We start from the raw sequence: 14,613 nt of genomic DNA, 5'->3' as shown, positions 1-14,613 counted from the left end.
CAATACTGGGTGCTTCTGGGGCAGGACTTACATAGAGGTACAAGGAAAGTTTTCAAGTGTATCCTACTGGAAATTTTGAATTTTGGAATATCCAGATGCATTACTTTCACACACACACAAATAAATAAATGGGGAAAATAAGAACAATTGTAAGAGTCAGCAGATTCTATCATATCAACAAGAAATTATAAACTCAACATTAAAAAGGAAAATTAAAGACATCTTTGGGGAATTCAGTATGTTTTATTTTGCCAGGCACATGATTTCTTCAATATCCAATTAAATATTACTGTGCTAACTACATTTCCTTACACAGAGTGAACATTCACTGTAACGACAGTTTCATCATGCTAGAATCTATTCACAAACCTACACTTTGAAAAAAAGTGCATTTCTAGGAAATTTTATGTACAATACAAATGAAAAACACATCAAGTCATTGAACTGTCAAACTACACAAAGTAAAATCAACCAATCAACCACCAACATTTAGTGTGTGTTAACAATATTTTTGAGAAAGAAAATTTTCTTTACATTTGGCAGTTTTGTTCAAGAAGGGTCTCTATAATTTTAAAAGTAAAGTGATAAAAGTATATACAATATAATAATGTTTAAAGCAGAAGGCATTAAATAGCACAAATAATGTTATAAAACTAAACACCCTTATTGTCTATCAGTTTGCGTTTACATGAAGCAAGGGGACCTGTATAATTTACTTTATCCTTTGAGTCTAAAACAATTTTACTTTTAACTCTGTACATAGAATAGATTGACCACGAACACAGAAGATGGTTTCAGCTTTATACACATTTCTATTTGTGCGTGTAGAGTGGAAATAAAGAACTATTTGTATAACAAACTTCTTTAGAGGCTACTTTAGAATCATACACACATTTGGAACAATAGCTTTTATTAATACCTTTCTTTTTGAAGAAACATTATTTATGTTGTGTTTGTTACTGCTACTTTTGCTCCATTGAGGCCTCCCCTTGTAATATCATAATTTACCACTTAAATAAGTTACTCATATTCTTAGATTCTGATAAGTGATTAATTTTGACAATGATTTCAGTTCTTGACACTTTATACTATAGTGCTTAGAAAAGTAATATATTTATCTTGATTTCTTTCTTTATGGATTGTTAACTACAAATAAAACTTTTGTATCAGATTTTGATTAGGTATATCATATAATTTCTCTTTGCACCTGGAAACATGGAAATTGTTAAATGTAAAACAAAACAGCAAAAGCTGTATTTTTAAAAGAAATACGAGGATATGAAGAAAATTTTATACTTCTCCCATCTAATTGGTATTTGGAATTAAAAAAATGAATATTAAATTACTGTAAACACAGGATCCAAGTATATAATAATAAGATAGTTATTTTATTCATCACAGACTTACCACATTTGTATTTATATACCAGTGAATATGATGTACCAACATTCTTTTAAAATAAAGTATGTCTATTACTGTTCAAATTAGAAATTTTTTCACTTCTCCATAAGATGAGTCTCTCTCCAGCATATACAAAAGAGCATTAAAAAAAAAGAATTGGTGACTTAAAATTCCATAATGGTATCTGATGTTGGTAAAGTAAACTAACCAATGAAATTAATTACTGAAGTTAAAAATTAGTAATATTTTTAATAAACTTCTGTCAATAAAATTTCTTTTTTTACCTTGTTTTTCTTTTTTCTCCCATTTTGATGGTTTTAGACCTCATATACAAGTTAGGTATTTCAAAAAATTTTTCTTCTTATATTTTTTAACTTGCCATGCAAACTACAAAATTAGAATAAACATATTAATCCATTAAACTGTGTAAGATTATATTCTCTGAGTCTAAAATAACTTAAATATCTTCCAAAAAGGAAAGTGCTGTTGTTTGGAAGATGACTATGTGACAATATAAACTTAAAAGCTTCACTGACATAACACCAGTCAGATATTATTGGTGAGGGTTCCTTTTATCTTCCTGAAACAAGGAAACAGAGATCAGTGACGGATATCAGCAACTGACAATTTTTGCCGTCATAAAAATAACTAATACCATATTTCACTGGAAGCATATAAACTCCATATTATCTTTTAATGAATCGCTAGTGTTTTATGCAACTTTTAGATTCCCTCTTCCTTGTCTTTATTTTTTATTCTACATTTCTTTTGACTCTGTTACAAGCATTTATTTCACTTTTGCTATGTAAAAATTGTGAACTTGGCATTTGCTTTTGTATACAGATGACTATCAATATGAAACCTAAATCCTTAAAGCAAGGATAGAAGCTCTCAGGTTATAGCCCTCATTCAATTAAGGGATGTAAGAATTCTAGTTTCATAGCCGCCATATTGATTCTGAAGAAAAGGTACATAAAGATATAAATAAAATCTAGGTTAAGTTAAATCTTTCTATGCACCATGAGGACCATGACATGTCTAGGGTTGTCAATATCATACAAGAAAATGCATACTCATTTCAGTTCATGTAACATTCACCTTTCTCAGTGAGAAACCACCTTCTTTAGGAATTTCCCACGGGTAAAGCACAAGATTCTTTGCTAAAAATTTGATCACTGAAGACAGACCTTTATTAATGGAAGCATAAGCCCCATTTAAGACAACATTATGACTCTGGCAGCTGATTCCTCCTATTTCTACTTTTCCGGCTATTGATGAGAGCCTTTAACTTGCCGTAGTCCCCTCTCATCTTCTGAGATTCTTCTCCCTGTTGATGCTGCTGCCGAGTGTCTTTGCAGTACTGATTAATCATCTGCATTTCTGAGTGGCTGAAAGCCCCCATGATGTCCTTCGGATGGAAGGGTAAAGCCCTTACAGAGCCGGCCCAGGTCCATGGAGACCATTTGTCTGTAACAACTGCCACCATTTCGGAATCTAAAACTTTAAAGTTGATTTTGGCTATGGTCTGCTTGAAGCTGTTTTCTGTTGCAATGCAGTGATACAATCCTTGGTCAGAATCCTGAACAGAGCGGATAAGGAGTCCTTGTGAAGTGGCTATGATTCGTTCATTCAGTTTGACCTAAAACAGAGATATCAGAGTTCTGAAATTCAACTCTATATATGCTAAAAAGGTGTGACTTGTAAAAAGAATTTCATAAGTTTTACAAAAGTATTGAGTGCTAATTAACTTCCATCTTAGTGGACACACATTTTTGGCAAATTCCATTGCCTCTTTATTTTTTATTTATTTATTTTTGCATAGGAGATCTGGTTTCAGGGATACTGAATGTATTAAAGAGAAAGTAAAGGTATCACCCATATTGTCCCAAATAGCTTAAAGTGCATTCCCTTTGGGTAGAAGTAGTTTATTCACATCTAAGTGAGAGTTTTGAATGTTCCTAGAATGTAAATTACAGACAACATATATATATGAAATTCACAGTTTAAACTACCTATTTTACCCTGTATTTGTTGCCTGTTATTGTAACAAAAATACATATTGAGTAAGAACATGAAGCCATAATTAAATCATTGAATTTTACCTTTTTTTTCAATGAATGAATGAATATTCTCCTAACTAATAATTGTATAAGCTGAGGCAGAGTTCTGAACATTATCAAGGAGTTTTTCCAATTATGTAACACAAAGAATGACTAAAAATAAGCTGGAACTTATTATAAGTACTCCAAGTGATTTTACTTTCCAAGGAAAAGTAATAAGCTATGAGGTGAATATTTAATTATTTTACAGGTTTATGCTGGAAAAATATTATTTTCTGGATGTAAGCTAAATTCTGAAATCCATTTCCTTACAGGGCCAGCTATAGTATTATCAGTGAACACACAAAAACCTAAGTGGTAAGTAGTTCCTTCATATATATACTCAGGAATGCTCTTTCATTGAGGGAAAGAAATTTGACCCAAAGAAAAATAAGAATGAATGTGAAATGTTTTTCTAAATGATAAATTTCTATTTAAGTACATATTTTATTATTAATGAAATACAAACCAAAGATAGGTTGTTTTACATAAAAAGTAACTCACATAAAAAAGCAGAAAAAGGAAAAATATAGCACTGAAATATGAACAGAACCAAACTAGAAAAGAGAGATTAAGAAAAAGGACTGAAACATATAAAGCAAAGCTTTTATGTTCATTCAGTTTTTAAAGCTTTAATATGCCTTAGAAATAGCTTAAATCATATATAAATGCATACAGAAATAAAAAAGAGAGTCTTCTATTTGCATGAAATTGAGAAAAATTTTGGAGGCTAATTTGATAATATTCATTAATGTTTATATATAAGATTCAGTGCAGATATTTTATTTATAGGAATTTATATAGAATACGTGGTCTAACTAACATGCAGATATTCACTCACATGAACTTTCAAAAATTTTAAATTATTTTTTGGCCACACCATACAGCATGCAGGATCCTTGCTCTCCAATTGAATCCACGCCCCCTACAGTGGAAGCATGGAGTCTTAACCACAGGATTGCCAGGGAAGTCCCTACCTGACACTTCTGATAAGAGGAAAAACAAGAAATAATGTAATCAGTAGATAGCTTTAGTGAAGGCAAAGTATGTTCCTATAGCAAATACTATGCAGCCAAGAAAAATACAGTGGCTCCATACATACTAATACTGAAAAGTGTGGGTGTGTCTCACAGAGAAAGAGATACAAAGAAGGAAAGAGAGGAAAATAGGAAAATTATGGAGACTAGTTGGAGGACTATATAATTCTTAGCAGCCTATACTCTGAGAAGTGGGAATGAGTACTGAAGTGGAGGAGAGGAGGGCTTTTAGTCTTTATGCTATTCAATATGAACTATCTGCATTTTTCTCTGAAAGTTTTTACCACTTGTCTTACTAAAAAAAAAAAAGTTCAGTATTTACACATCATAAATGTGAGAAATATGTGTATGTTTGCCTAAATTACTGAGGAAGAATTAAGATAAATTTAATTAAATATTAATAGCTTATTCAAATAAAGTGATAGTGAGTGGAAATGTGCTCTGCTTAAATTCTAGACAGACCAGAGTTTCATAATTAGGGTTAGGTTTTTCATTATCTTAAATTATAGTATTCTTCTGTTTTTGAGGTTGGGAGAAAAATCAAGATAGCTATGCATGTCTCCACATTTTTGAAATTCTGAAATAAAACATTATAAATATCATGAAAGAGATAAAACACAAGATACATTCCTTTTAAAATTTCATTTGTTAATTTCTGTGACATGTAGTCAAGCCTGTATATATTCATATATTTTAATTTTACACAATAGAAATTATATTCATCCATTACATATTTTTCCACTGAACTTTTCACTGAATAAAAGAACAGCATTTTATCTATGTTAGGTAAGCCCCTGTTTGAGCTGTGGCTTTCCAACTCACATGCACATATACAGACTTTTTTGGCAGGATGGTTCGTGTCCACACGACATGTTCAAGCCTAAGAATCCATCCCTGTATGATGATCATCACCGTCATACATTATGACTTCTACCCCAGAGTAGTCTATAAGGCGCTCATTCTTATGCTCCACATCCACTCAAAACAATTTAAAATTAATTAGACTGCAGATATTTCAAGACTAATTTGGTGATAGATAGCCACAAAACAAGCCTCAATATTTTTTATTAATGAAAAAATTTAAAAAAATTTATAAAGTTCTGCAGCAAGAAGGGGCCCTGAAGTCCACTGAGCCCATCTTTTCCCAGATATTTAAGTCTCATCTTATGTAAGTCGTCATCAGCTTATGGTTTAATATTCCTGTGACAGGGAACACAAAATTTCCTAAACAGCTCATAACATCTTTGCATAGGCAGGTCTGAGAGTTGGAAAGCATTTCCTCAAAAAGAGCTAACATCTACTTTAGTAATTCTGATGCAATGCTTCGCTTAGGACTGTATCCATTCTACATAGCTCTCATTAACCTAATATGTAGTATGGAAACTGCATAACAGAAAACACCCAAGTGCTGAAGGCTCTATTCTTCCCTTCCCTCCATCATGTTTTGTGACATATTCTTAACACCACTGCAGTTTCGGGTACTTTAAGGCTTTATATATACATATGTATTTTTCTTCTCATCCCCTCATTAGTTAGGACAATGTGACATCAATATTATGGAATTCATTATTTATAATATTTCACTCTATGCTGTTTTACAATGTTTTCCTTTTAAAACAGCTCTTTATAATCAGTGAAAGGTTAATACAAGTGTCCTTTCATTTGAAAGTCAAGGTTTTGTTTTTTTTTTTAAACCTATCACTTAATAAAGGCAATGGTCCCATAAATAATGATTCCACACATTACCTATAACAAACCCCCAAGAGTTATGAATAATAAAGCAATGGAAGCATTACCACACAGTGGAAAAATGCTCTTTATCATAAAGGTTATAGTTAAGTGGAATTTCTTGTTGAGAAAAATTGAACTTTTTCAAAAGCCCGTTTTATCTTGTGAATCACACAAAGGTGCTGTTGTGTGAGAACCTGGCTTCTGGATTTGCGCACATCTTGTTTCTTTTACAAATGCCTCCTTACATCAGTACCCCCATCTGAGTGTGCAAGCTCTTGCTTTAATCACTGTGTTATAGAGGTGAGCAGGCAGATAGGATTTCTAATTAATCCATCAACTCAATGGACAAAGGATTTTAAAGAAGGTGGCACTTGTCATCCCAAAGACATTAAAGGATGTTCGTGCGTCCTTCCTTTTTTGTTTGATCTGTGCCTCACTGAGGGATGGTGATTTAATGCTCTTTCCAAGCCCTGATTGATTGCTGCTCCCGCATTACTCACCTCTTTCCTCCTGTCTTTGTCTTTCTGTAACAACCACTTGATAGATGCCTGTGGAGACTTGGGGGCACACTCAAGGAAAGTGGTGTTATTTTTTACTCCATACTGAACAATTTCAGCTGCATTTCTGTATGCTGAAGAGCAAAAATAAAATGAGAGAGAATGAGAGAGAAGCAATGGAATTTGGATCCTATTTTCTTATACAAATGTTTATTTCTCTATAAAATTGTGAGCAACTAAAGCAAAGCCCAAAGACAGTCTTAATTAGTTAACAAGTTTATACATTGTTTAGTGTGTTTAACCTAAAAGGAAGGAGAGAAAGATACAAGGGCATCGATATTTATTCAAGAATTACTTAAAAAAAAAGAATTACTTTACACCAAGGAATGCACTTAATATCACCTTGAACATTTAATTATTACAACATCTTTGTGAATTACATTTTCTCAGCTTTCATAGGCTGTGAGTTATGAAAAAACATATCCTAGGCAAAGAGTAAGTGCCAGGCAATACCAAGGCCAGGTTCATGCCACCCCTAAACGCCACACTCAGTGTGGTACAGATGAAATTCAGAAACACTGGGAAAAGGCAGAAAGCAAGGTGTGGTCACAGAGGGAAGTCATGGTTGAGAAAATAGTCTTTGACCTCAGAGATACCTGAGGTCAAAGCTTGACTTTATCACTACCAGCTGTAGAACCTTAGAGAAGTTATTTAACATCTCTGTGCTTCAGTTTTACTTGGTTCTAAAACAGCTATTTTCAGACATTGTTATACTTAAATTCTTAAATTAGGAAGAGTATTCAGTATAGTTATGTGGTAGCTTAGACATGGGCAGAAATCTCATTCAAAAAGTATGAATAGGAATAGATCCGACTTTAGAATAATTTCTTGAGCAGTAAGTGACGTAATTTATTTTAAAAAGCACTGAGCTCAGATTTTGACACAAAAATCAACACTGATGTTTGTTCCTCATGACCTCTGTTGCCAATACTCTTACCACTGTGACTACTGCTACTATAAGTGGGAACTGACACACAGATTTCTAAAATACTCAGCAAACAGAGAAATAGTAATCTGGATTTATTCCCTCAGTTATACGTATGAAACAATTAGGCAAAAGTGTGTCTTAATTTTCTTCTTGTGGTTTGTGTAGCTAGTGACAAGAATGTCATTATTTAAATAAAAACAAAAAGGCCTGTGCTCACAAAGGTTAGCGACAGGAGTCTGTGTTAACCATGAACTCCAGAACCTCTATAGCACCTTGGTAAGCCTCGAGGAAGGTCTGGTGGGGTGGAGGTGGAGGGAGGGGTTCAGCGGAAAAATTATAACATAATGTCTCCATGTCAGGATGGGAAGAAAGGAATTAGATTAATCGTAAGACACATGGCCAGACTGCTGAAAGTGTATAGTACGGTTGTAAACTGTAAAATTCAGAGCAGGATAACTCGTAATAGCCAAAAATTGGAAGCAGTGCAAGTATTCCTTGACGGATACACACACACACACACACACACACACACGATGGGTTACATTTTTGCCTTAAGCAGGAAAAATATTCTGACACATGTTACAACATGAATGAACCCTAAATAAGACACTGTTGTTGTCTGGTTCACTGCTGGGCTCCTTCTGTCCATGGGATTTCCCACACAAGAATTCTAGAGTGGGTTGCCATCTCCTTCTCTCAGGGATATTCCCAATCCAGGGACTGAACCTGCGTCTCCTAAATTTCAGGCAGATTCTTTATTACTGAACCACCCAGGAAATCTTGAAGAAGACATTAGGCTAATAAGCCAGTTATAAAAGGACAAATATTGTATGGTTCCACTTATATGAGATATTTAGACTATTTAGAATCATAGAGACAGATCAGAACAGTGGTTGCTACAAGTTGGGGAAGGGAGAATAGGGAGTTAGTGTTTAATGGGTATGGAGTTTAACTTTGGGATGATGAAAAAATTTCAGTGATGGATGGTGGTACTCGTCATACAACATCATCAATATACTTTATGCCACAGAACTGTACACTCTAAAATGGTTAAAATAGTAAATTCTGTTATGCTATCTATCACAGGAAAAAACAAACAAGATATCTTTTCTTCAGTGGTAAACAAAAATAAAGTACATTTTTTCTTCAGAAAGAAAATAATGGCTAGAAAAATCTATAATAACTATCTTTGTGAAAGACTTACCAAGTAACATATCTAAGGATATCTGTGTTCCTGGACTTTTCTTTTACATAAATCTTAGTATATGTACAAATAATATTTAATTTTTAATGACCATAATGAATGCCTCTAATTTGTACAGTGAATCTTTATTTAAAATGATACATTTTGATTTATCACAGATTTCCCTTACTAAAATATGATATGGAGCACTGCTACTCTTTACCAAGTTTGACTGCTTTTAATTACCTTTTAGGTTAAATCCTCTGCATTGAGTCAGTGGATTTCCATGTCTCACATCTTGTCTTCGGCTCCTCCTATGAAGTGCAGAAATATATACAAGCGACTTAGAATTAACACTGCCAATTATGATGTATTTAAAAGACTTCATTTTAAATTGTGCAATCTTATGATTGCCTAAGGTTTCATAAATAAAAAGGATCTGATTACCCGTATTTTTTGTTCAGTGCTTCAAATATCATGTGGGCACTTTGTTTTCAATTTGAATTAATTCAGAGTTTCCCTATCTATCACTCACGATAGATGAACCTCCTATTATATGTACTTCCTACACAGATGCTAGATTCCAAATCAGTAGGGTAAATTTTTATTTTAGACACAGTCCTAGAAAATTTTCCAATACAATAACCTCCAAAGTATAAACTTACTAGCATCTTCCACTTTATAATTTTTTCTTACTTTCAAACCGTTTCCAGAAACATTAAAAAGTGTCCAGAACCAGAGAGACAAAGAAAATGGATATTTATATAAGGTTAAGTAAAATGTTTCATTTACTAGACTAAGCATTTTCCTTCATGCTCTTATTGTAAAAGTTTTCAAGACTGTAGAAACTTGGATATACACATACAATGAATGATGGCAACCTACACTCATAAATTGCTGTGTTGCGCCACGTTTATATGTCCTCTCATATCCAAGTATGTGTTATATATATACTACGTATGCACATATATGAAGATCTTTAGAAAATAAGTTGCAGACATGATAATTTTATATGCTTAAATGTATGTACCTTCTAAGAATGAGTAATTTCTCTACATAACATTACAATTATACTAACCATATCAATATTTATTTAGTGATATCATATAAAGTACATTCTATATTGAAATTTCACTAGCTTTGCTACTTAAAATATTCCTTATGCTTTTTTAAAAGTTTATTCAGGATCCAAACAAGGTTCAATCATTGCCTTTAGCTGTTACATATCATCGATTAAAGCATTTCAAAATTTTAGCTCATCCTTTTAAAATTGTTCACTATTTAAATAAAAGTTTAAAATTATTTGCAAACTAATTTCTTGTCTTAGATTCACTTATCTATTCGTGTCAATTATATTACATAATACAACAAATCAAAACAGAGTGATTGAAATGACCTTAGCAATGAATTATGGACATGAACCTTGTTATAAAGGAGAAGGAACAGAATGTTCTTTATTGTGATTAACAGGTGTAAACTGATTGCCTATTATCAATTCTGAAAAGTATATACGGATGAGCATATCATTTAAATGGGCTAGTGAAGTTTCTCTTAATATTTTTATCCTTAATGATAAAATAAAATATTCAGTAAGAGAAAGAAAATATTAACACTGGGCTTATAAAATTTGCAAATCATAATTAACCTCAAGGTCAATAATAATGAAAAAAAAGTTATGGCAAACAGATGATAGTTTATATAATCAAAGGATTATATAAATCTATTTATGAAATATAGGTATAAAACTTTTGTGTCATTTAAGGATTCTCCTCCCCCGAAAGCCACATGATCCCTATTCAGTTGAATATTTCTCGACAATCACAAACACAAACCAGTGAAAGTCACTCTTGTCTCAGGAATGATGATTAATACTGTACTCTAGAATAGGTCCTAAATCAGGTTTTTACTGCATTGTATTTGGTGTATTATGAAGTCACACAATTATTTACTACCAGCCAACTTGTGAGTATATATTGTATGAGAACCACGTGATAGTTCTTATAGTTGAACTGGTCATTTTCAGCCATCTAAGAAGGAAATGGCAACGCACTCCAGTGTTCTTGCCTGGAGAATCCCAGGGACGGTGGAGCCTGGTGGGCTGCCGTCTATGGGGTCACACAGAGTTGGACACGACTGAAGTGACTTAGCAGCAGCAGCAGCAAGTAAGCAATATTGTTCACAATAGTTTAATTTATTGTCACAGGATCAGCACTATGTTATGGTTTACTCAAGTACATGGGCCTTTATGCTTAGCAATCTGAATTTGCAGTATCACATTCCTTCCGGACTTTTAAATATCGAAAAACATTGTTACGGCTTTGCTTTAACAATGAGAACAATAAGGCAGCCATATCTGTCTCCATATCTGTCACCCAGGGATCAAACCTGGGTCTCCTGTACTGCAGGCAGACTCTTTAATGTCTGAGCCACGAGGGAAGCCCCTTCTATACGTATAGATTCCCTTTTAGGTATTTGTAGAACATCGTGAAAGCATGATGGTAGACAGTCATATTACATTGCATGCGGGACTGGGGATTTGGCTCAAGATGTCAGTTTCCTCCATTATATTCTATTCTTTTAGATAAACAATGAGATTATTTTCCTGCTGTGTAAAAAGCAGATATTTACTTGAAGGGTAAATTTATTCTCGTTTTAACATTTCCAACTACATGTCTATATCCAGAATAAATAACATTAGAGATTAAATTGTATGTAGTTATGTATGGATGTGAGAGTTGAACTATAAAGACAGCTGCGTGCTGAAGAATTGATGCTTTTGAACTGGGGTCTTGGAGAAGACTCTTGAGAGTCCATTGGACTGCAAGTTAATCCAATCTGTCAATCCTAAGGGAAATCAGTACTGAATATTCATTGGAAGGACTGATGCTGAAGCTGAAACTCCAATACTTTGGCCACCTGATGCAAAGAACTGATTCACTGGAAAAGACCCTGATGCTGGGAAAGATTGAAGGTGGGAGGAAAAGGGGCAACAGAGGATAAGATGGTTGGATGGCACCACTGATGTGATGAACTTAAATTTGAATAGGCTCCGGAAATTGGTGATAGACAGGGAAACCTGGTGTGCTGCAGTCCATGGGGTCACAAAGAGGCGGACACGACTGAGTGACTAAACTGAACTGATACAAATGCACAAATATTTAATGTGCTTGAGGATAAAGAGGAAAAATGTTTAACGCTGTTTACTATGAAAAACAGTAAAATGTTACTATGAAAAAGATGTCTTTTTAAAAAAAGAAACTACTCAGCCAACGACATCAACAACCTTATTATGTCAAAGTACACCCTCCCTTGATTTCCAAGTATAGCTGGACTTCTTTGTTTCCATACAGAGGGACATGCTTTTGATTTTTATGCCTATGAATTCCTCTGCATGATCTGTCTTCCAGTTACAGTGCAATCGAAAATAAAACTAAAGTAGTTAACACTATCAGATAAGATAAAAATACTCCAAATGATCCTTTACATTATTGCTATTTAATCTCCAAACAAAATAACTACTACATATGGGAATTTAGGAAATAATTCATACAGCAAACATGTTTTGCATTCACTAAAACTGTATGCTTTAAAAAATTTGGGAATAATGTGGAGAATTTAAATACTATAGATAGTTTTAATGAAACTCCCAGTATGCTAGCCAAAGACAGGTAAGGGTAGACCAAGTAATATCTTATAGATGTGTGTATACACACACAGAGGTCAAAACCATAAGGAGACATCACTTCATACCTATTAGAATGGTTTAAAGAGTGGGGAGTTCTCTTGCTGTCTACATTTTCTTTCAGGAGTTTTGTGGTTTCATGTCTTATGTTCAACTGTTCAATTCATTTTCAGTAAATACTTGCATATGGCGTATGGCAGTAGTCTAGTTTCATTCTTTTCTTTTGCACGTGAAGGTCAAGTTTTCTCAATACCATCTACTGAAGAGACTGTCCTTTCCACTGTGTATTTTTTTGGCTCCTTTGTTGCAAATTGATTGACCATAAATGCCTAGGTTTATTTCTGGCTCTCTAGTTTCTTCTATTGGAGAAGGAAATGGCAACCCACTCCAGTGCTCTTGCCTGGAGAATCCCAGAGACGGGGGAGCCTGGTGGGCTGCCGTCTATGGGGTCGCACAGAGTCGGACAGGACTGAAGCGACTTAGCAGCAGCAGCAGCAGCAGCAGCAGTCTCTTCTATTGATCTATGTACCTGCTGTTATGCCAATACCATACTCTCCTAATTACTATAGCTTTGTATAGTAATCTGAAGACTATACTCCCAGTCTGAAGTCAGGGAGCAAGAGTCTTCTTTCTAAGATTGCTTCAGATAGCCAGGGACTTTTGTAGTTCCATACAAATTATAGGATTCTTTTTTCTATTTCTGTGAAAAATATCATTGGAATTTTGATAGGGATCATCTTTAATCTGTTTATTGTTTTGGGTAGTATAAACACTTTAGCAATATAAATATTCTAACCCAAGAGTATGAAAAAACTTTCCATTTATTTGTGTCTTCTTCAATTATTTTTTCCATAAATGACTTACAGTTTCAATCTTTTATCTCCTTCATTAAATTTATTCCTAAATATTTAATTCTTTTTGATGCAGCTACAAATGGGATTATTCTCCCTTAATTTTTCTTTCTTCTGGTTTGTTACTCAGTTCAGTTCAGTTCACTCAGTCGTGTCCGACTCTTTTCAACCCATGAACCACAGCACGCCAGGCCTCCATGTCCATCACCAACTTCCGGAGTTCACCCAAACTCATGTCCATTGAGTTGGTGATGTCATCTAACCATCTCATTCTCTGTCATCTCCTTCTCCTCCTGCCTTCAATCTTTCCCCACACCAGAGTCTTTTCAAATGAGTCAGCTCTTCACATCAGTTGGCCAAAGTACTGGAGTTTCAGCTTCAACATCAGTCTAGTCAATGAACACCAAGGAAAGATCTCCTTAAGGATGGACTAGTTGGATCTTCATGCAGTCCAAGGGACTCTCAAGAGTCTTCTCCAATACCACAGTTTAAAAGCATCAATTCTTTGGCACTCAGCTTTCTCTATAGTCCAACTCTCACATCCATACATGACTACTGGAAAAACTGTAGCCCTGACGAGACAGACCTTTGTTGACTAAGTAATGCCTCTGCTTTTCAATATGCTGTCTAGGTTGGTCATAACTTTTCTCCCAAGTAGTAAGCATCTTTTAATTTCATGGCCCCCAAAATAAAGTCAGCCACTGTTTCCACTGTTTCCCCATCTATTTGCCATGAAGTGATGGGACCAGATCTATTTGCCATGAAGTGATGGGACCAGATGCCGTGATCTTCGTTTTCTGAATGTAGAGCATTAAGCCAACTTTTTCACTCTCCTCTTTCACTTTCATCAAGAGGTTCTTTAGCTCTTCTTCACTTTCTGCCATAAGGGTTGTGTCATCTGCATATCTGAGGTTATTGGTATTTCTCCTGGCAATCTTGATTCCAGCTTGTGCTTCATCTGGCCCACCATTTCTCATGATGTAGTCTGCATATAAGTTAAATAAGCAGGGTGACAGTATACAGCCTTAACGTACTCCTTTTCCTATTTGGAACCAGTCTGTTGTTCCATGTCCAGTTCTAACTATTGCTTCCTGACCTGCATACAGGTTCCTCAAGAAGTAGGTCAGTTGGTCTGGTATTCCCA

The 14,613-nt window shown here is 34.4% G+C and overlaps 1 protein-coding gene across 1 annotated transcript in view; it reads right to left on the bottom strand.

Moving 5' to 3' along the window:
* Positions 1 to 223: 223 nt before the first annotated feature.
* SEMA3C (semaphorin 3C) overlaps positions 224 to 14,613 on the bottom strand; it is a 205,335-nt gene continuing 190,945 nt past the window's right edge. Inside the window, exons 16-18 of the mRNA XM_004007807.5 lie at positions 9,183 to 9,250; positions 6,769 to 6,899; positions 224 to 3,040 (exon numbers count right to left, since the gene is read on the bottom strand). Of these exons, the coding sequence (XP_004007856.2) occupies positions 2,627 to 3,040; positions 6,769 to 6,899; positions 9,183 to 9,250 (613 nt within the window). The 3' untranslated portion in view covers positions 224 to 2,626. The remainder of the gene's footprint in view (positions 3,041 to 6,768; positions 6,900 to 9,182; positions 9,251 to 14,613) is intronic.

This window comes from Ovis aries, chromosome 4 (genome assembly GCF_016772045.2).
Source record: "Ovis aries strain OAR_USU_Benz2616 breed Rambouillet chromosome 4, ARS-UI_Ramb_v3.0, whole genome shotgun sequence".
Classification (NCBI taxonomy): Eukaryota; Metazoa; Chordata; class Mammalia; order Artiodactyla; family Bovidae; genus Ovis; species Ovis aries.
The sequence above is the reverse complement of the archived record's forward strand: the minus strand, read 5'-3'. Positions and strand labels throughout refer to the sequence as shown.